Genomic DNA, 22,883 nt, shown 5'->3' with positions numbered 1-22,883 from the left:
GGGTGTGATTTTTATCATAAGGTGTCTAAACAGTGAACATAGATTGTTTAATGAGCTTCTATACAAAATATTACAGAGATCCCTTGGTTTCCATGGTTAATGGGGACCAGAACCATCCGCGAAAAGGAATATCTGCGAAGTAGTGTTGTACCTTAATAAAAACCCCAAAAGGCAAACTTACCTTGAGATGACATAATTACCAATTAAGAGTATAGGATTGTAATAAAATAACAATTATAGACCTAGTAATAATAACACAGAGAAGATAATTGCAGTTGAATAAATGGTTTTTATTGTAATTTTACAAAAGAAAAACCAAATTGGAGGGCTTCTCCTTACAGTGTAAGAATGCAATTTAGCGAGCAGTTGGCTAGCTGCGCTCTAGCATTGGGGGTCCTTGAATTGAGCCAAATTTCAGTGATGACTAAAATAAAACCGTCCTGAATGTAGCACATTCCCAAGAATTGTAGCTTCAGGTCATCCTTTTCATGGCTAATGGACCCGGGGTTGGCAAGATACAGAGTCCGCAGCGGTGGTTTCAGAGAGTAGCCTAGCTGTTAGCAATAGACTGAACCAGCAGCACTGCTTTTGCCTACTCCCAAATATATTTCCAATTAACGAGTCACTAAAAGGTAGCAGCTGTTATGCTTCTCAGTTTGTTTATGGGGGCAGCGCCTTCCCGCCGTTTGACTGACAGCTGACACCAGCCTATCACATTCGGGCACACAGACAGTCACACCCACCCAACACAGAGCGCCCTCCCAAATTTGTGTCTGCTGTCTAACAGAACACAATGCATGATAAATTGACATCATTGACAATAAAGACAAATTGAATTCCATTCAAGATTTACAAGGGAGTTAACCAGCGATAATTGAAGCGCAAAGTAGCAAGGGGCAGGGGCGATTTTAGGTTCAGAGCTTTGCGGGTGCTGTATTATGTATTAAAAACAGTCAAACATTTTATCCATCCTTCCATTTTGTGTGCCGCTTATCCTCAAAAGGGCTGTATGGGTGCTGGTGCCCATCACAGCTATCTTTGAGCAGTGGGCAGGGGACACCCTAAACTAGTTGCCAACCAGTCGCAGGCGACACAGATACAGGCAACTCTTTTGCTCCTTTACACCCATAGGGACAATTTGAACCAGCAAATTAATCTGACAGGCATGTTTTTGGAATGTGGGACAAAACTGTGGTGCCCGGAAGAAGACCACACAGCCATGGGGAGAACATGCAAACTGCAGACAGAGAGGCTGTGGTAGTTGGAATCAAACCCTGGACCATCACGCTGTTGGGCTGCGAGCAACCACCCAGCCAATTGAAGCCTTGTTTTTGGGAAAATGAATTCAACGCTTTGCAAAACTTTTTAAAGATCAGCGGGAACCCCAAAACAAATCGAATGAGTACGTCAGATTGGACTGTGACATCATTAAGTGACCACGTGCAAGTCCACACCACACAGCGTGGAAATCGTGACGTAAGGAATAAAAAAACTTGCTAAGAGGGAGGAGGAGTAAAGGGCCGCCTCCTACGGAGGCCCCTCCCTCGGCGCCTCTCTCTCCCCACCATTGAATCCGTCGCTCCATTGCAAATCGCCGAGATTTGCCAGAGTGCAGCTGCAAGGGACCTCCAAAAACCTCTAGGAACCTCCAAGAAGCTCTAAGATCCCGAAGATTTTCCTCCACTACCGCAAGAAGACACGCAACCATTGCGCTGCTGAAAAACTCCCTCCTCCTCTTCTTTCTCCTCCGAGGGAACGGAAAAAAACCTCCCGTAGCTTGAAGCCTCCACAGCGGTGAGTCACAGTCTATGGCTATGCGACTTTGTGTGTGTTTGCGCATAAAACCATACGAGATTGTGAACGTGCACGCAGGAAAACAAGGCAACATTTCGCTGTTACCTTTTTGAAAATCGCGTGTGTCTGTAAACGTACACGATCGACGGGTTTGGTATCATGTTAGCCCTGGTCCAAGTATTGTCGTATAGTAGCGCGTGCGTTGTGTGTACGTATGTGTTTTTATAAGTTTGTTTGTGCGTGAAAGTGTATATATATATATATATATATATATATATATATATATATAAATATATATATTGAGGGCGTGCACACGCCTGTTAGTTTGACAAATAACAGGTGCATAGAGGGTACACGCATTGGTTATTTTTGGCGTGTGTGTGCGTGTGTTTTCTTGGGGGGTGCTTGGGGGTTACAGCAGGGGTGGGTAAACTACTGCCTGCAGGCTACATGTTCTTGTCAAAATATCGTGACAATAGTAAATAAGTATTACAAATAAATCAGGTTGTTCTTTTTGTCAATATTGTCCTTTTTGTATGTCTGCAACATGGGCAATTTTAGGTTCAGAGCTTTGCTGGTGCTTCGCACCTAGTCTCTGTCTGGGTATTTTTTTTTCTTAATTTCTCTTGATTTAGAATAGTTCAATATTTTAAAGGATTGTAACTTCCCATTTGTGAAAATCACATTGCACTTTGTTGTGAGCAGGGCTGTTGCTAGCCATTTGGGTGTCCTAAGGACAAATGCTTTATGGTAATTTGCCTCATATTCACCTCAAGAGCGAGCTTCCTGATTGGTCTTTAACGATTGTTGTCCTCTGCCCACTGCCCGATGATTGCTGGGATGGGCTCCAGGACCCCCGCGACCCTACTGAGGATAAGCGGTGCAGCTAATAAAATGAGATTAGATTGTTATCCTAGCCAAACTTCTGGCCTCAGAGAATAGCGTGCAGCTAATGAGATGAGATGAGATTGTTATCCTAGCCAAACTTCTGGCTCAGAGAATAGCGTGTCATTCTGGGAAAGATGCTGAGTCAAACCAGAACAAAAAGCGGAGTCAGCTTTTTTCGGGGCAGTTTTCACATGTACGGTAAGCTATCTGACTACTTGTAAGAGATAGTGTTTATATCTAATGTCGTTCTCGGCTGCGAGAGTGGAATGTCTCCCTGGAAAAAATGCAGAGTTAACTAAAACAAAGTGAGTCTACTTTTGTGGCATTTTTGCAAAAAGGTCAGTCAGCCCTCCTAACTGTCTGTAAGACATTGCATTGAAATTGAATGTTGACTGGGTCTGGTAGAGTGTAACAAAACACTGCTGAGTCAGCTAAACAAAAAACACGAAGTTCGCTTTTTTGTAAATTTTCACATTTGAGGGGCCTGTAAAAGATGGTGTTTGAATTCAATGTTCTAGTCATCCTGCAAGGGGGATTACCTCATGTATTGTCCCTTCTCAAGGTTTTCTTCATCTTCTTTGTTTCCTTATGCTTCAAGGCAGTGGAGTATTGCAGATGCTGCGTTGTTCACATTTTTGTTATGTTTTATGGGCTATACAAATAAACATGACTTGACTTTAAAAAAATATTAATGGAGTGGTTTTTTTTCCTCCAAATTTAAGCCTATCTGGTTCTTTATTAAGGAAAACAGAGTTTTAAAGAACTTGTCATTTTGGGGGGTGCTTCAGCCCATGGTCTACAACAAAAGTACTACCACAGAAATACAACAAAAATACTACAAAATGACAACAAAAGTAAATCTCAAATTTCGTGCTTAAAGCTTCAGAATGTGATATTTGACCACTAGATGGCACTGTGTTGTCAGGTGCAAGCTATGGCTAGTGCCACAGTGCACAGGGTGGCGGCATCCTGCCTGACAAACATGGCGGCAATATATATATATATATATATATATATATATATATATATAAATAATATTTTTTTTCTTTTTTCCCGTATGATAGGTTATGTAGGTGCGGCGGTCCAGGGTTCAATTTCAGCTACAAGAGCAGAGTTTGCATGTTCTCCACCTGCATGCAGGGGTTTCTCCAGGCAATCAGATTTCCTCCCTCTTTCCAAAAACTTGCATGGTTAATTGGCTGGTCCAAATTGTCCCTAGGTGTGAATGAGCAGGTGCATGTTTGTATGTCTCTATGTGCCATGGTTGGGAACTAGTTCAGGGTGTCCCCTACCCACTGACCCAAGATGCCTGTGATGGGCTCCAGCACCCCCATGACTTTAGTGAGGATAAATGTATTCATGTGTATTTTCCTAGTATTCAAATCAATTTTTTTTTCCAGAATGAAAGCTTTTTTTACCACCAGCAGGCACTAAATATAACACACTGTCCCTTTAAAAATAGGGACCTCATGTATTATTTTGGTGTTTTTCTGAAGAGGAAACAATTACTATAGAAATATGACTGCAGTAATACTACAATGCAAAAACCCTACTTGAGAAATATTATGACAAAAACGCATCAACAGTAATATAACAAAAATAATATGTAAAAAATACTGAAATAATGGAAATACAACCACACTACAGTAATACTACTAAAATACTACTTTGGGACTACTTCAAAAATACTTAACGTCCACTCCCCAAAGATAGCTGGGGTGGGCTACAGCACCCCAACCACCCTACTGAGGATAAACGATGCAGATGATGAATGGATGGATGGATATTGTTCTTATGCACTTAAAACTTAGGCACGTCTCACAAAGACTACAAAAAAACCCCGCTAAAGTAATACTATGATTTAAAAACATAGTTATTACTACAGAAATACTACTACAGAAGTATCATAATAGAAATACTGCAAAAATACAATTACATTAATATTACAAAAAAAGCTACTATGGAAATACTACAAAAATATTACTCAAAGAGCTGAGCACGCTGCTGAGGACGCCTGTTCAGCTGTTCAGCTTGTGATGTTTTCAGCAGCTGATTGATGGCGTCAATGCCAACCATCTCTCTTGGATCTCAATGACCTGGACTGGAACTTTTGATTCAAATTTAGAAATAAATGTCACCTCTCTGACTCATTGGCATTCAACAGTCCAAATAGTCATTGTAGTTTGTCTTTAGCCTTCTTTTAGTGACGGGTTGGCTAAAACTGTTTTTTAAATCTCATTAAACCTGCGTTGAACGCGATATCATCATAATGGCCTTTACTATAATCTAAACTAACAAACATGACTTTGCAAAGAGACTGTTTTTTGCTCCTCAAACCAGGGCAAATATATGTTGTAACAAATGTAAAAAAATCACAAGGGTTTTCTCGACACCAATTCTCCATTTGTTGACACCAAAACGTTGAAAGCGAATCTGGTTCTTCTGATTGATTTTTTCAAGGTATTCCTTATTGACTTCTGCTGCCTCATGCATCTCTGGGATTGGTTCCAGCCCCCTCTCATGCAGCGAAAGTATCAGTCAAAAGACTCTGCAAACTTATCTAAGTACGTGGTAATTGCTTGTTTTACAAGCCCTTAGTGTGGGGTGTGCTAAACATTTTTTTTCTTTTAAAATTTCCGAGATCAAATATATAATCCTGCAACAGTAACTTTATAAAAAATATTTTTGACCAAAAGTAATTATTATATATTATCCGTATATCAACCACCTGTACTATGAATATTATGCATTGGCCTATATCAGGGGTCAGTAAGCTGTGGCTCTTTTAATGAGTAGACCTGGCTCGGAGATCTCATTTAAGCATTGCACATTTCTCTGTGGCGTTCCAAAATTGTGTGATTTCATCTGGATTTTGGTACTTTTGGAGCTGAAGAAACACTGAGATAACTTTAGGTTTAGTCCAGTATATTTGGGCACATTTTTAACTACAGTTTGCATTCAGGGTGTCACAACAACTTACTCTGTTTTGGCAGTAGGTCACTTAAAAATCTTACAAATGGAAGCTTAAACTATGTATTTTCACTGTTGAGATAATTTTCATAAAACCCACAGACAACACTCAAAAAAACGCACAAACATCAGCAAACAACTCAGAGCAATTTGATTGGGTGATTGTTACAAGTGGGCAGATCTCTGCACACAGCCCTCCCTTCGCTCCCTTGCTCAGTGCGGTCTGCACCAAAAGTAAATACGACAGTATCCCGCTTGTTTGCAAAATTTTGTGACATTTTTACAAAAGTACCGTGTTTTGAAACCATTATTAAGGACAAAAAGGACAGGCAAAGTGAGCCCACCCACTCTTAAGTAACTGAGTGCGGAAGACATTTTTATATTGATAAGGGACACAGCAGGCTCTGGCATTATTAATATTTCATAGATTTGATCAAATCAACAACTGACACACAGTGAAATAAAATGTGCCAAAAAATTAGCTTTTGTCTGAAGAGCGGGTTTGTTTTAAAATGTATAGTGGGTCTTTTAAAAAAAAATATATATATATTTTTGCCTTTATGGGTCTTTGGGTTAAAAAGGTTCCTGACCCCTGACCCATTTGATTGAACTTGTAAAAAATATAAGTTTGCGGGGATATTTTTATGAATCACTATTCACTTATTTTACGTTTCAATATATTTGTAGATCAACTATGCATTGCCCGAAAACTTTTATTCTTGGTCATGCGTTGTGTAATTGTCACAATCACCCGGATCGGGAACACCTGTGTTCAGGATTTGGCGCCAACAGCCAGGACAGCTGATTGGCGCACCCTGTACATTTAAATCCCCAGCTTCCGGTAACACTTTGTCTGATTGTACTAACGCTACCTGTTGCCTTCAGCTCAGTAAGCCCGTAACTCTGACTCTTTGCCTGCTCCCTGTTTTCTTCTGATTGATCTCTGTTGGCGACCTGTTTCTGTAATCTGCCTTGCCCGTCTGACTCCTGAACTCTTTTCCGAATACTACGACGCCCTTCTTCTCCAGCCCGGGCCATCAACACTACGATTACGCCTGTCCGCGACCATTCCCGCCAAGCCTTCACCCGCCTGTCAAGTTCCGTCAATCCGCCAACCAACGGATCGAAGAATCCCACCTTGTCATTTCCTTCCTTTCAATAAAACCAAGAAACAAGCGCAAGTGATCTCAGTCTTCCGTTCGTCCTGTCTGACAGAACAATCAGACCAGAATCATGAGATCAGCGCGCGTTCCTCCGAAGGAAGAATCCAGCAACGCGGAGTCTCCCCCTATCCTGCAGCGGCTACAATGGACCGAGAGCGCCGTACAGAAATCCGCAAGTGACGTCGCCACGCTTCTACAACAAGTTCAACAGCAACAAGGTCTTCTGCAACAGCAACAACACCTCTTACTACAGAACCAACAGCAAGTAGCGAGCCTGTCTGAGCAGCTGTCAAAATCACCATTTCCGCATTCCGTCATCCTGTCTCCGAGTCCACAAACACTCCCGCCGAGTCTTCCATTGCCTACCTCGCATGTCTCCGAAGCAGCAGAACCCCATGTGGGCGCACCCGAAAAGTTTTCCGGCGACCCTACCCAAGGTCGTGCCTTCCTCGTAAACTGTCGACTCATTTTTGATCTCCAACCCCAAAATTTTCGATCCGAGGGAACCAAGGTAGCGTTCGTCATTAACCACATGACTGGGAGAGCCCGGCTTTGGGGAACCGCTGAGTTTGAACGAGGATCGGTGGCATGTTCCTCGTTTGCACTGTTCTCCCAGGAGATCCTGAAAGTATTCGATACTGGGTCTGCCTTGTCTGACGCATCTCGCTCCCTGCTTAACATTCGCCAAGAAAAACGTTCGGTCGCCGATTAATCCATTGACTTTAGAACACTCGCTAGCCAGAGTAATTGGAATAAGGGAAGCGTTAGTGGACGCTTATCTCCACTGTTTGGCCGATTACTTGAAGGACGAATTGGTGTCCCATACTCCGCCTTCTACCCTCGACGAAGCCATTGCACTGACGGCGCAAATTGACCGTCGGGTCCAAGCAGGGCGACAGGAGAGGGGAAGAACAATACGACTCCCGACGAATTCGCCAAAATAGCCAAGTGGGTTCCAAACCCCCCTTATCCCCGATGACAGTTACTCACGAAGCCATGGAGATTAATCGGGCAGTGCTATCGGCTAAAGAGCGCCGGCGGCGGGTTTCTGAGGGACTTTGTCTTTATTGCGGCGGCAATGGGCATCGAATCTCAACGTGTCCGTTAAAAGGGGGGGCTCGTCGGACAACGGAGGCGTTCGATTGAGTTCTGCCCTTATCCCGTCCTCCAAAACCTCTCGACCTTCGTTCGAGGTGCATCTCTGAATTGCTGGTTCCCCACAGAGACTTTCCGCGCTAGAGGATTCCGGGGCCGAAGCTAACATTTTGGATCTCTCCCTTGCCCACAAACTCAAGATTCAATTGAATTCCCTCACTACTCCTATCACCGCCCGAGCACTAGATGGCCGTCTTCTGGGCACAGTTACCCATGTTACCGAACCAATGGAGATGAGACTTTCTGGCAATCATAGAGAGCAAATTCAGTTCCACCTGCTCCCATCCCCCGGCCAGCCACTCGTTTTGGGCCATCCATGGCTGGTACGGCACAACCCTCACTTTGATTGGCGTTCGGGGACCGTCATGGAATGGGGCGTCGAGTGCCATCAAACCTGTCTACGTTCTGCATATCACCCCGACCGACCCTTGGCTTCCAAGTCTCCTCCTGACGTGTCCAAGGTCCCTGCCTGCTATCACCACCTATGGGAAGTCTTCAATAAAGCCAAGGCCACTTCCCTTCCTCCACATCGCCCCTATGACTGTGCTATCGACCTTCTGCCTGGCTCTACTCCCCCGCGACAGTCCATGGAGGAATGCATCTTGGAGGCCTTGGCAGCCGGAATAATTCGGCCATCCTCTTCCCTGGCTGGAGCTGGGTTTTTTTTGTTGGCAAGAAAGATGGTTCCTTACGACCGTGCATTGACTACAGGGGCCTTAATGATATAACAGTTAAGAATCGCTACCCTTTACCACTGCTCGCCTCCGCCTTTGAACTGCTGCAAGGGGCCACAGTGTTCACTAAACCGGACCTCAGAAACGCTTATCATCTGGTCCGTATCAGGGAGGGAGATGAATGGAAAACGTCTTTTAACACTCCCACGGGGTACTATGAATATTTAGTCATGCTTTTTGGTCTAACGAACGCCCCCGCCGTCTTCCAGTCCCTTATCAACGACGTGCTGTGTGATGTACTCAACAAGTTTGTGTTTGTCTATCTGAATGACATTCTGATTTTCTCTAAATCCCTGGAGGAACACACGCAGCACGTCTAACTTGTCCTTCGACGACTCCTAGAGAACTCCCTCTTCGTTAAGGCTGAGAAGTGTGAGTTCCACGCCCAAACCGTGTCATTCCTGGGGTATATCATCGCGGAGGGGAGATTGGAGATGGATCCTGCGAAGGTGTCGGCAGTCACCTCCTGGCTTGTCCCCACGGATCGCAAGAAGCTCCAGCAGTTCTTGGGTTTCGCCAATTTTTACCGACAATTTATCCGGAACTATATCACGGTAGCGGGTGCCCTGACGGCTCTCACTAGCCCCAAGGAAACTTTCAGATGGTCTCCTGCGGCCGACAAAGCATTCTCTGCCCTCAAGGCTCGATTTTCGACGGCGCCCATCCTCCAAGTACCTGACCCGGGGCGTCAGCTAGTTGTTGAAGTGGATGCCTCGGACGTTGGTGTTGGGGCTGTTCTCTCCCAAAGGTCAGCCGAGGATCAAAAGATGCACCCCTGTGCATTCTTTTCACGTCGCTTATCCCCTGCCGAACACAATCATGACGTGGGGAATCGTGAGCTGCTAGCAATAAAATTGGCCCTTGAGGAATGGCGCCACTGGCTGGAAGGGGTGCCAGTTCCGTTCCTAGTTTGGACTGACCACAAGAATCTTGAATACATCCGTTCTGCTAAACGTTTAAACCCGAGACAATCCCGCTGGTCACTCTTCTTCACCCGTTTCAACTTCACCCTTTCCTACCGCCCCGGGTCCCGCAATGTCAAGCCAGATGCCCTCTCTCGCCAGTTTCAAAAGGAGGACAATCATCCCAGGGTCCAACAGCCATCCTTCCTGAGTCCCGGTTACTGGCCACTCTCACCTGGGACATCGAGGACCGCGTCAGGGAGGCCCTCCAAGACCAAGCAGGCCCCAGTACTTGTCCAGAGGGGCAGCTATTCGTCCCGGAAGCCCTACGGTCGGAGGTCCTTCAATGGGGGCACGACTCTCGCCTCTCCTGTCACCCGGGTGCTACCCGCACCAGCAACTTCCTGGCCCGACGTTTCTGGTGGCCCTCATTGGCTAAGGACGTCCAGGAGTACGTCGGGGCTTGCCAAACCTGTGCCCAGCAGAAGACTTCGAAACGGCCCCCTGCCGGATTGCTTCAACCTTTACCAGTCCCCAGCCGTCCTTGGTCCCACATCTCCTTGGACTTCGTTACTGGGCTGCCTGCCTCAGAAGGGATGACAACCAATTTGACGATTGTGGACCGGTACAGCAAAATGGTTCACTTCGTGGCCTTGCCCAAACTTCCGTCCGCCAAGGAGACGGCGCAGGTGGTCCAGCTGCATGTCCTCCGCCTACATGGAATCCCAAAAGATATTGTTTCAGACCGAGGTCCTCAATTTGCCTTGGGATTTTAGAAAGAGTTCTGCTGTCTCCTGGGGGCCTCGGTCAGTCTCTCGTCCGGGTTCAATCCGCAATCTAATGGACAGTCTGTGCGACGTCTGCTCTGCTCTCGTCGTAGAGGACGCGGTCTCCAATATCTCGTCGACTGGGAGGGCTTCGGCCCGGAGGAATGATCCTGGATCCCCATCTGGCAGACCCTGGATCGCTCGCTCATCTACGAGTTCCACCGCCAGTATCCAGATCAACCTGCTCCTCGCCGTGGTCGGCCTAGGGGTGTCGGGCCAACGACTACATCCCCGCCGAGTCCATCATCGACTACGCCGCCTGAAGACGACGATGGAGCATCGTTCCGCTCAGAGGAGTTCTAACTGGCCAGCCTGTCGGATTATGTTCCTGCATGTTGGATTATACTTTTGCCTGTTGGATTATACTCTTGCCTGTCGGACTTTGTACCTGCCTGTCGGATTTTGCATTTTCCTGTCGGATTAATTTTTTTTTTTATTTGGGGACTTCTGGAGCCGTCCCTTGAGGGGGGGGGGTTTCTGTCACAATCACCCGGATCGGGAACACCTGTGTTCAGGATTTGGCGCCAACAGCCAGGAGAGCTGATTGGCGCACCCTGTACATTTAAATCCCCAGCTTCCGGTAACACTTTGTCTGATTGTACTCACGCTACCTGTTGCCTTCAGCTCAGTAAGCCCGTACCTCTGACTCTTTTCCTGCTCCCTGTTTTCTTCTGATTGATCTCCGTTGCCGACCCGTTTTTGTAATCTGCCCTGCCCGTCTGACTCCTGAACTTTTTTCCGAATACTACGACGCCCTTCTTCTCCAGCCCCGGCCATCAACACTACGATTACGCCTGTCCGCGACCATTCCCGCCAAGCCTTCACCCGCCTGTCAAGTTCCGTCAATCCACCAACCAACGGATCGAAGAATCCCACCTTGTCATTTCCTTCCTTTCAATAAAACCAAGAAACGAGAGCAAGTGATCTCAGTCTTCCTTTCGTCCTGTCTGACAGTAATGCTCAAAGACTGAATCAGAGAGCCAAACTGGGCTGGATGTAATGCCTTTTATTGAAGACTAATCCTTAGTTGGAGTTAACTGTAAAACCAAATACAAAATAATCCACTTTATATTTCATAATAATAGTTCTTTTTGAGCCAGCCAAGAGGCAAGAGGTGCAGCCTAACAATCCTGGCCCGCACGCAATCAAAAATGTTTTGACCCAGTCCCAGCTTAACAAGCAACCAGAGAACCTTGATGAGCCAGCGCCCAAGCCTGATTGAGCCAACGGCCCAACTGGTGGGACCCAGCCAGCGACCTCAAAGAAGCCACCAAACCAACTCGAAAAACTCCTCAGTTTCTAGGTACTGTCCAAGAGGGTTTTTCCCCTTAAGGCAAAACCTATACTCACAAAAAAAAAATCAAAAATTCAGCACAATTTACTGTAGATTATGTGCTTAGGTTTGCTTGGTGTAGGACGTTGTGTGGTAAACTAATGATCAATCGGGCAAAAAAAAGAGGAACATGTTTCCTTGTGTCAAGCGTGAACCATTCTTTGTCCCTCTTTTTCTTTCTTTTTCTCTCTCTCGCTCTCTTTATTCCTCTCTTTATTTCTCCTTTCTCGCGCTCTATTTTTCTCCCTTTCTCTATTTTTGGATCATTTATTTCTCCCTTTCTCTTTGGTTTTTTTTCTTTTTTTCTTTCTCGCTCTCTCTCCTCTTTTTCTCTCCCTAAGTCTCTTTACCTTACTCTCTTTCATAGAGTATGTATGTATATATGTGTATGCATTACTCTCTTTCTCTTTATCGCTTCCTCTTTCACTTGCTCTCTTGTTTTCGTTTTCTCTTACTCTAACTTTCTTTATATGTTTCTTTTTACTTGCTTTTTCGTTTTTACTCACTTTGTCTCACTATCTTTCGCTATTGCTCTCTTTCTGTCTCCCTGTCTCTTTCTTTCTTCTTTTCTTTCATATTTTCTCTTTTTATGTCTTCCTCCCTTTTCCCTTCCCTTCCCTTTCCCTCTTTTCTATCTTTGTTCTCTCTTGCTCTTTCACTCTATTGCTCTCTTACACTCTTATTCTCTTAAACTCTTTCTCTATTTATATTCTTTTTATCTTCCTTTTTTCCTTTCTCCTTCTTTCACGTTTTCTCTTTTGCTATTTTTTCCAACTTTTATAATTCTATCCTAATAATTTCTGTCTTTTTTCTGTCTTTCTACCATCATCAAGACAGAAGATTCTGTGGCTCTTGTCATGCAGTACTTAATCTGCTTATTTTTAAAAGTGGTCAGGGCTACTCCTGACAGAACGACCTCTGTGACCTGAAGTGGCAAGAGCCAAAAGTGCCTCCAGCAGCCATATTTTGACTGCTTGTTGTGCATGTGCTCTCTTCATGCCCATTAAAGGAATGGGACCTGATGCTTCGAACTAATTGTATTTCACCCACTTGGCAGAGCATTGCAGAATACTTACCGAAGGAGCTCGGGTCCATGAAGAGGGTCTGTGTGTGTCGTCTTATTCCCCCCCACCCAATTTCAGTGTTTGGGTAGGTGTAGTTCAAGCTGCTACTGCTTCAGGAATTTTTCTCCCTGCCTTTAAGCACCTCGGCATGTTGCCTTGGTAGCCTTGTAGACTCCTGTTAAGTTTTTCTACAGGAACATGCACACACTCAAGACCTAAGTTGAATTAAATGTGATTGAATTCTTACGTGTGTCACTTACATGAAGTTTTTAGTTCTTTCTAAAGTCATGGTTCGTGTTTCTGGGTGGGGGGTCTAAGTGTTGAATTGTTGACAGGAAGTAAACAAGGCACAACAAGAAGTTTTACACGTTGATGTGTCAAAAGTAACATAACGGCAGCAGCTCGAATGTAAACATGAGCCACAGGCAAACAAGTTAATTTTTTAAAAATTAACACATTTAATGCCATAATGTATACTAACCTTTTTTAGAAGCATTGTTCTGATTGCAAAAATGTAAAAATGTTTTTTTTGTTTTATTTTAACCCCTTAACGTTCTGCCGACGGCCCGCCAGACTTTTGAAAAGCAAAGCCGCGTCTTTACTATGTCACCACGTCATGCCACATATCATTGAAAAGCTTAAGGATTTTAGCTATCATGACCATTTCAAAATATATTCATCAGAAAAACACCACAATCAGTCTGAAACAAGATGCCTAAAATGAGTAATAGCTCACCAATAACATGCTCTTATTGTATTTGAATCTGAGCCGCAAATAAACGTGCGCAAATGCAATTTTTCCACTTAATTATCATGCGCAAGTGTGCACAATCAATATTTGACTTCTGGAAAGAGAGGTGAAATGTATGCAACTCTTTCACAATATCTAAAAATTTGCCAAAGTAAAATACACAGTTGGACAGGTTTTGTAGCTGTAAACTGGTTGTCTCCAAATGGCCACTTTTGGCCACAAACATTTAGAAAAATGTGTGAAATACAATTTTTCGTTTTTGAATGAATGAATGAATGAAAACTTTATTCGAACATTAAAATAAAAACAGAACAAAAACAATAATGTTACATAATATGTTCGAAAAGGGGTAGTAAGAAGCAAATGCTTATATTCCCATCATCTTCCCTATTAAATACACCAATTATACAACAACAATTGTAATAATATTAATAATAACAGTTATGATATAACAATGGCAACAATAACACAAAGTTAACCATAGTTCTAGACGCACTATTCCTGATCTCTCGTATCACTCACACCCCATTTTCTTCATCTCTGTATTCTGCCAGGAATGTTTTTTTCTGTATTTAAATTTGAACAAGTGAATGGTTGGACATTGTTAGATCTCGTCTTGTAAATTGTTCCAAAGTTTGACTCCACACACAGACACACACATACTTTTCCTGGTGGTTCTCACCTTTGGGATTATGAATTTACTACAGCCCCTTAAGTTATAATTTCCCTCTTTCGGAATGAATAATTTATGGATGTTTTCTGGCACTATGTTTTTGTTGACCTTAAATAGCAGTTGTGCAATGAAAAATTTTACTGAATCAAATTTGCATAATTTGGACTTCAGGATTAAAATATTAGTATGATCTCGATATCCTACCCTGTGTATGGTTCTAATTGCACGTTTTTGGAGGATTAAAAGGGGCTGTATTGAACTACAGCTACCAACCTTCCTTTGCTGAGTTTGCATGTTCTCCCCGTGCTTGCAAACTCCGCACAGGAAGGTTTGCAAGCACGGTTTCCTCCCACATTCCAAAAACATGTATGTCAGGTTAATTGGCCGGTCCAAATTGTCCCTGGGTGTGAATGAGCGAGCGAATTGTCCGTCCCTGTGTGCCCAGCGACTGGCTGGCAACCAGTTCAGGGTGTCCCCTGCCCACTGCCTGAAGATGGCTGGGATGGGCTCCAGCACCCCCTCGACCCTACTGAGGATAAGCGGTGCAGATAATGGACGGATGGTATCAAATGCTTTTTTTAAGTCAACAAATACCCCAACTGCGTATCTCTTTTTTTCTATGCTATGGGTGATTTCTTCTACTGCATCAATAATAGCCATTGTTGCTGATCTGTTTGCTCTAAAACCATATTGACTTTCATTTGTCATTTTATGTTTATCTACAAATTGTTCTAGTATATTATCTTAAAGTTTCTCTAATATTTTCAAGAACTGAGGAAGCAGAGATACCGGTCTATGGTTTGTAAAAAATTGCTTGTTTCCATTTTTGTATCTTGGTATAACTTTTGTTATTTTCATTTGATTTGGAAATTTGCCTGTTACAAATGATAGATTACATATTTAGGTCAATGGTTTCACAATGCTATTTATAATTTGCTCAACTAGTACCACATCGATGTCAAAACTATCCATAGACGTTTTGTTTTTACATTTGTTAACCACGTCTAAGATCTCTGATTCCGTAAGCCCAGATAAAAACATGGTCTTGGAGTTCATTATCATCAGTGGCTCAAATTGCTTACTACTGCACTCTGGGACATTTGCAGCTAGCTCTGGTCCAACATTTACAAAAGAACTATTGAAATTCTCCGCAACTTGATTTAAATGATAATTTTCACTGTTCTTATAAATAAAATAGCTTGGATATGCATTATTTAGATTATTTCCTTTTATTATACTATTTAATATATCCCAAATACTTGTAATATTACTTTTGTTATTATGTAATAAATTGGCATAGTATGATTTCTTGCTCGCTCTTATTATTCGTGTATTTAATATAGTATTTAATCGTATAAAATCCTTTATAGTAAAATGTATAAAATCCTTCAAGTATAATATTTGCAATTATCTGAGCTAGTTGATAGAAATTTGTGGTCAGGATCGAAGTCATCTAATTTTGAATTATTGGAGACAGTGTAATCAATAATGTTCAGTTAAAGTAGATCATGGCCTAATATATTATGATATATTTTTTATTGTGATCAATAATAAAGGTGTCCATGTTGTCAGTCCAGGATGCCATTGTATCATTTGAATCTATCATTGTCCGAGATTGTCCAGTGTCATATGTATTTAACGCTCAATCCAGGCCTCCAGGCAAATCTGTACAGGTCCTGCATTTCTCGAATCCAAAGTGTTTTTAGCGCATTAATCCTCTTGTTCTTCTCCATGTTTTCATTTTTTAGATCTTTGATTTCAGCTATTAAACTCATGATTGTATTGTGTTGTTTGGTGACTATATCCATTTTGTCCATCATAAAGCCGAGTGACTTTTTGATTTCATCAAGTTGCTTGTCCCTGCTCGGCATCTTGAAAATTCCACGCTACTTTTATGGCACCGTCCCCTGATCGCCTTACCCGAGCGCCCTCCGACTCTCCGGTTGTTATTTCGCCGGACCTAGTATCCCCGGTCTTTGGTCGCTTTGCAAAGCAGCGCCGCCATTTTTCAGATCAAATCTTTGTCCACACAATGATGAACCCCAACTTCCTAGTGTTGCTTCCTATAGCCCTTGAATGAATGTGTGTGTAGGCGGCCTTATATGGCGACTAGGCATGGTAGGACAGAAATATGGACAAAAAGTAATTCGCAGTTAACTCTTCTACAGAGCGTATTCCTATTAAAAAAAAAAGCCAAATTTCCATCGTCATCGTCTTGTTAGAGTGGGATGACGATTTGTGCATGACCGCAGGAACACGATAGCCACGGTGACCAAAATCAAGTGATCACTACCCGAAAAACATCAGGTGTGGAAATATTCTGATAAAGTTCATGCATAGTTCATGCATCAGTTAAACGTTTTTGCAGTAAAATGTTATTTTGCAATCAAAATTCTCTTGTTTTGATGATCAGCACTGTTAAGATATTAGAGGTATAACAAATGGAGAAAAAGCATCAAAGTAAAAGTCTGCTTGAAATACATCCATCAACAAACGCCCAAATGGCTTCAACACAAACGTTTCCGTCCACCTTCAAAAATGAGTCAAAATGGCAAAATAGCCTGGCACCAGCTCTCCCAATTTGAGAAACATGTCTACCATTGAATGAATTAAATCATTATTATTATTATTATTCACCCATCCATAAAAACTCCAGCACAACCTCGTCAGATATGGCTTTCTTCATGAGTACTTTTAGCTCTGACATGTAATGGTACTACGTAAAGTTCTTCTGATGTGTATGATAAGTGCAACCAACGTCTAGTTCGGTGCGTGCAACGTCGGAGTGACGCTGAGGTTCTTAAGGTTTTGGTCAAGTATCAAGGCCACTGTTTCTCCTCCAATTTACAGTCAAAGTGTCAGACCAACAGACCCCGTTTTGGTTGTGCCTCACTATAGAATCCGTTATAAGGAAGCTCATTAAATAATGTATGTTCACTGTTGGGACACTTTATGAGATAACCCATGGAACAAACTGGAACTAAAACACTAGAAAAAACACTAGCAAAGCTCACGGAGCAATTGATTGGGTGAGTGACAGAAACAAACTATTACTCTATTAAATTATAATACCATGTATTTTTTTCACGCTACATTGAACTTATCCAAACTTTGAACCTTTTTATACCAGTAACTTTAAAATCAAGAAACTCAGAATATTTGAAAAACAGATGACATAACAAAATGTAAATTTAAAATATGTACTTTTAAGTGCAACAACTGATAATCTATTAAATACAAGGATACACTTTACATTGTTAATGTAAAAAGCTAATGGTGAAACACATTTTCTCTGAAAAACAAAGGAAACAATTTAATAAATTCACAGTTCTACCAAAAAAAAGATGAATACAAAACGATTTAACCTCTCAATCAATTTAAACTTAACAATACAGGATTAATGGACAAATGCATATTGACTAAACACAGGAGGAAAAAAAGCATCTTGAAAGGTAACCGGCTCTTGTTTAGTGGGGAGCCAGCTCCCATCGTTCACTTTTAAGAGCTTGCTCATAGAGACGCTTGTTCGAGAACGACACGTCATGAGTAGTGAGTTGAGAAGTTCAGAAAACACAGGAGACAAGTAAGACAGCATATGTTTTTGTCACACAGATTTGAAGATTGTTTTCCATTTATTGTTTGTTGTACTTAAGTTTGTATGTCATTTATAGTCAGCCATCCCTCAAACTGATTTATTGACTCAGTTTATGCCAGAGAAACCTTGTGCAAGAGGTGTTAAAGATTAAGTCCCACTGTATTGAACACAATTGTTTTCTTGGTTGAAAATCAATAAACCATTGTTTTCAAAATTGCATGCATTAATTTATTTATTTATTGAGGAAAAACTATTTATAAACAATTAATATCAATTCTTCACGACTTTATTGCGACATCACAATAATGCAGTTCCAATCCTGCACTACTGCAGCAGAGGTCAATCAAAAGATCAGTTGAGTTGACTGTGAGGGTCCACGCTTCTATGATAAGTGGAAATTTGAGTATTTTTTTCACAGAAATCCGAAACAACTGCACCTGCCTAATTTGCTTAGAGACTGGCTGTTTTCAAAGAATATAGTATCAAAAGGCACTGCCGGACGAAGCATGCTCATTAAAAAAAGCTAACTGGAAAAGGTGAAGCAGCAGGAAGTTGTTTTGACGACACAGCAGCGCTATTTTACGAAACCCCGCGATTCAAATGAAAAACAATGATATTGTTTTCTGTTTTCCTTAGGTTGCGGGTGTCGATCGCTATGACTTCCCGCTGACAAAACAGAAGTGGCTAGAGGCCCAACCCTGGGTGCAAGGCCTTACCTCTGCGTGTGGAGTATGCTGCACGTTGGCAGAATCGGCATGTGGGCGTTGTTTGCTGCCCTGCTGTCTTTGGCAGTAGGCAAGGCCGACCAAGAAACATATGCATTGCCTGGTCATCTTGAAGCTTCCATGAGCTCGTCATTCGTGCATGACTCACGGCAAGCACCGCTAGATGGCATCGCTGCCCGCCGTGACCTCCCCGTTGTCTCGGCGCCAGTCGGGCATGTCTTTCGCATCCATTTGCCTGGCCAAATGGATGAGCGAGAGGTTCAGGTTGGTTGACACCTTACTCACTTCACTAAAATTGCAGTTTGGCTCATGAAATCTTGGGGAAAATTATTTCGCATACTGTATTTATTCTTGTATAAGGCGCACTAATGTTTAGACCCTCATGCGTGACGTTATAGTCCAAGCTGGTTAGAAGACAGAGTAAACGGACACTGTCGAAGGTGCTAGTTGTCATCATGTTGTGTGTTTGAGTGCCAGAATCTGAGAAAAAATGTCAGTGATCATAAATTGTAGTTTTACAGGATCCCAGCGGACACTCCTGATCAAAGAAAAAGAAAAGACTTGTGGATACACTGAAGGAAGGGAAAAGATTGGACGAGGTGCTCATCAAAAATGCTCAGGTTTGCAGCCTTACACTTCATATCGGGTACAATAAATTGAACGTTTATGATTGTTTCTATCGAGTCCATGTTACCTATTTTATTGGAAAAGTATTTTATCATTTATTTGGCGTCTGCTAACTCTTAGCGTGTAGCCTAAATGCCAATGGTAGCCTTGTATACGCTTGCGTGGGTCAAAAATAAAAACAAGCATCCATTACAAAAGATTGTTGGGCATACAATAAAAAAATAACTAAAATGTTTAAAACTCATATAGTTTACAAGGCTACCGTTAGCTTTTAGGCTACACATTAACCGTTAGCTGAAGCTGAGAAACTGACATGATATTTTGCTGAAATAATAAGTAATATTGGAGTCAAAAGCAATAATCATAAACATGTAATTTCTTTTACCTGATATGAAGTGCCCCGGTCCAATCTATTCGCTAAGGGGCACCCAACTCTCTTCTTTTTCTTTGATCAAAGTGTCTGCTGGGATCCTGTTAAACTTCAATTTACAATCACTAACATCCTCTAACAAGCGCAAGTACCATATTTTCCGCACTATAGGGCGCACCGGGTTATAGGGCGCACCCCGAAAAAATTGTTTTTGGTCCTATTTTTGACATATATAAGGCGCAGCGGATTATAAGGCACTACAATGGGAACGTCGACAAAACAGTCAGATAGTTCAGTCAAACTTATTACCCCCCTAACATTCCGAAAGCTTGCAAAGACGCAAATACGTGTCGAGAACACTTGCGGATGCGGTGTCCGTACGATGTCACTCAAATGCATCGTTCCATCATTCGGAAGGTTAAAGTCTTGGGATTCAAGAAATGCCAACCATTCCTTAGTTTCTATTTTCTTTTTCGCTCACAACTTTACTGTGCATATGACAATAAACACTTGGAATTTAGTTTAATTTAAAAATAGACACTCCATTCCATCCATTATCTGCACCGCTTATCACAGAAACATCGAGTTCAGTCTGAAACAAGATACAGGGATAATATACATAGCCAGAGTAGCTCACCGAAGTCGTTGTGTTCATAATAATGTGCAGCCGTGGTCCTCTTATATCCGTGAGTTTAGTAAATCCAGGAGAATAAAATATTTACAAATACAAAATAGTAAAAAAATGCTTTCTGTATGCCGTCAGCCACGTGCTATACGCATTCATCTTTTTCGGCCAATTGCAGGCTTTGTTTTGCCGTTTAGGCCAATGCCAACCTGTAAATGATAAAAAGGATCCGCCCCTTGACCTCCGAATAACTTTAGCCAATAGTGATCGATTCAACTGATGATTGACACATTGGTTAGCCAATGAAACGCCGGTAAATAAATCCCAGCATACACCGCGGACTACTTGGCGTTCGGGGGAAAATCTAGTCGGCGGCTGCAAGTTAGTTGCAAGACTTTGCGAATTAATTTTGTTCCATAAATAAGGCGCACTGTATTATAAGGCGCATGGTCAGCTTTTGAAAAAAATAAAGGCTTTTAGGTGCGCCTTATAGTGCGGAAAATACGGTACTCCAGACTAAGCCCGTTGCATACAATGTTTTACAATGTTGATATTAATGAAATGAAATGATCTGCATTTATATAGCGCTTTTCAAGTCAATGACTTCCCAAAGCGCGTTACAATGTGCTCCACATTTCCCAATAGCGGCCTTGCAGCCATGTAAGGCGCTAACCTGCTTATTGGGGGTATTAGGGGTTCAGTGTCTTACCCAAGGACACTTCGACATGTAACACGGACGAGCCGGGATTCGAACTGGGATCCTTTGATCCCAAGACGAGTGCTCTACCTCCTGAGCTACTGCCCGCCCGTTTGATGATTCCAATGATAGTTTGACTGGACTATCTGACAATAAAGACTATTCTATTTCATTCTATTCTATTCTTTTCTAGTCTATTCTGTGATACAATACCGACATACAAATTAAGAGGTATTTTTTTAACAATATTTTCTCCCATTTTTTCCTGCTTTTTTCTTGTTGTTTTTTTAATTCCCTTTTTCTTTTCTTTTTTCCTTTGCTTTGTTTCTTAGATTTTTCCTTTTTTCTTTTTTTCTTTCGTTCTCCATTTTCATTTTATGTTTTGGTATTTCTTTGTTTCTTTTTTCTTGGCTTTTTATTTATTTCCCCCCTATTTTGTTCTTTATTTCCCCTTGTATTTATTTATTTATCTTATTAGCCTTTTACATATTTTCTTGCTTTTTTCCTCTCTTATTAATTCCCTCCTTTTTTGTTTACTTTTTTCCCTAGCTATTTACCGATTTTTTATTCCTTTATTATCTTTTTATTTTGTTTCTGTTTTATTTTTGTATTTTTTTCTTTCTTACTGTATTTTCCCCTTTTTTGAGGAATTTTGTGCATAATGTTACCTAATAATTAGTCATGTATGGTTTAAAGCAACAAAAACAGGCAAGCCACTTGGGAGCCAAAAAAGACGGCTGTTTTTAGTCAGCCAAGCCAAAAGAGTCGCTTCTCTAAAAAGAGACTAAATTCCCATCATTTCGCCAAAGGGATATGCTGGGAGGGACATGTGCTGCGCACTGCTCAGACCTTCTCAGCACGCAAGAAAATCTATCCAGCGCATAAAAATCAGGGCTCAAAATTGCTAAATAAATTCCTGAAAGAAAATCACCCAGAATTGCAGTGCATGCCGGTAAAAACAACATGGGTTTCCTTTGTGTGTTTTAAACACAATGTTGAGGAGGGTGAAGGTGGGAGTATTAGAGAGGTGGGGTAATAGAGGAGCTTGTCCCCGCTGTTGAACTGGTTGAGGCACCTTGTTCACATTTACATTAAAAATATTCTTTATCTTGGGGGTTATAGGTTGCTGAAAAGTCTGGTGTTGCATTCAAATAAATTGCAAATATCTCAAGTCAATCATTTTGCCAACACTACTTTCACTAAAGAAAAGTGATTACAGTTTTGTATTGTGCAACCGATTAAATAAATCCACAAAATGTTAGTAGTCACAAAAGATACTTTTGGAAAAATGGAAATCTCATGTAAAAGTTGTTGTAAAAACCTGTTTACAGCCTTACCATCCTGAAAACACCTGTTCTCAGGAAGTTAAGCCAGATCGGGCCTGGTTAGTACTCAGATGGGAGGCCTGTTATTACCAGGTACTATAGTCAGTGATAAAGATTTTCCCATATTTAAAAAAAAACAAAACATGTTTGTGGGCCGTGTAACCTTTCGAATAGTACATTTTCTAATTCATTAATATGTAAAAAAAAAAAAAAGACTTTACCATTGCCAGAATCTCAGCAGAATGTAACTTGACCTGATCTCAGGTTTTGGACATGTTTGATAATGATACAGTTGCCACACTTGGGATTGATGTTGGTCACCGTTGTTCAAAGCGATGCTCGCAGACTTTGCATAATTGCTCAGACATGAGGAAGCTTAGAAGGAACATTAACTATGCACATTAGCTATACTTTATAATTTTCTGGTACCCTGTTTCAGACAGATCATGTTGTTTCTGTGATGAGTACATTTTGAAATGGTTAAAGTGCAGGCTTTCCAATGATATGTAGTATGACTTATTTCAGTGACTGGTGACATCGTGAAGACACGTCTTTGTTTCTCATCAGTCTGACGGCAGGCCGTTGGAGCGTTAAGGTGTTATCAGATTTCCAGCCTTTTTTACGTCAACATTGACATAAATCCCCGACCATTTGACCACTCCCCT

The 22,883-nt window shown here is 41.9% G+C and overlaps 1 protein-coding gene across 1 annotated transcript in view; it reads left to right on the top strand.

Moving 5' to 3' along the window:
• Nucleotides 1–1,533: 1,533 nt before the first annotated feature.
• Nucleotides 1,534–22,883, top strand: part of dag1 (dystroglycan 1) — a 37,793-nt gene continuing 16,443 nt past the window's right edge. The window contains exons 1-2 of the mRNA XM_088337409.1: nucleotides 1,534–1,794; nucleotides 18,486–18,838. Of these exons, the coding sequence (XP_088193535.1) occupies nucleotides 18,581–18,838 (258 nt within the window). The 5' untranslated portion in view covers nucleotides 1,534–1,794; nucleotides 18,486–18,580. The remainder of the gene's footprint in view (nucleotides 1,795–18,485; nucleotides 18,839–22,883) is intronic.

Source organism: Urocampus carinirostris, chromosome 6 (genome assembly GCF_059441175.1).
Source record: "Urocampus carinirostris isolate Australia breed hairy pipefish chromosome 6, RoL_Ucar_1.0, whole genome shotgun sequence".
In the NCBI taxonomy this organism is placed as follows: domain Eukaryota; kingdom Metazoa; phylum Chordata; class Actinopteri; order Syngnathiformes; family Syngnathidae; genus Urocampus; species Urocampus carinirostris.
The sequence above is the reverse complement of the archived record's forward strand: the minus strand, read 5'-3'. Positions and strand labels throughout refer to the sequence as shown.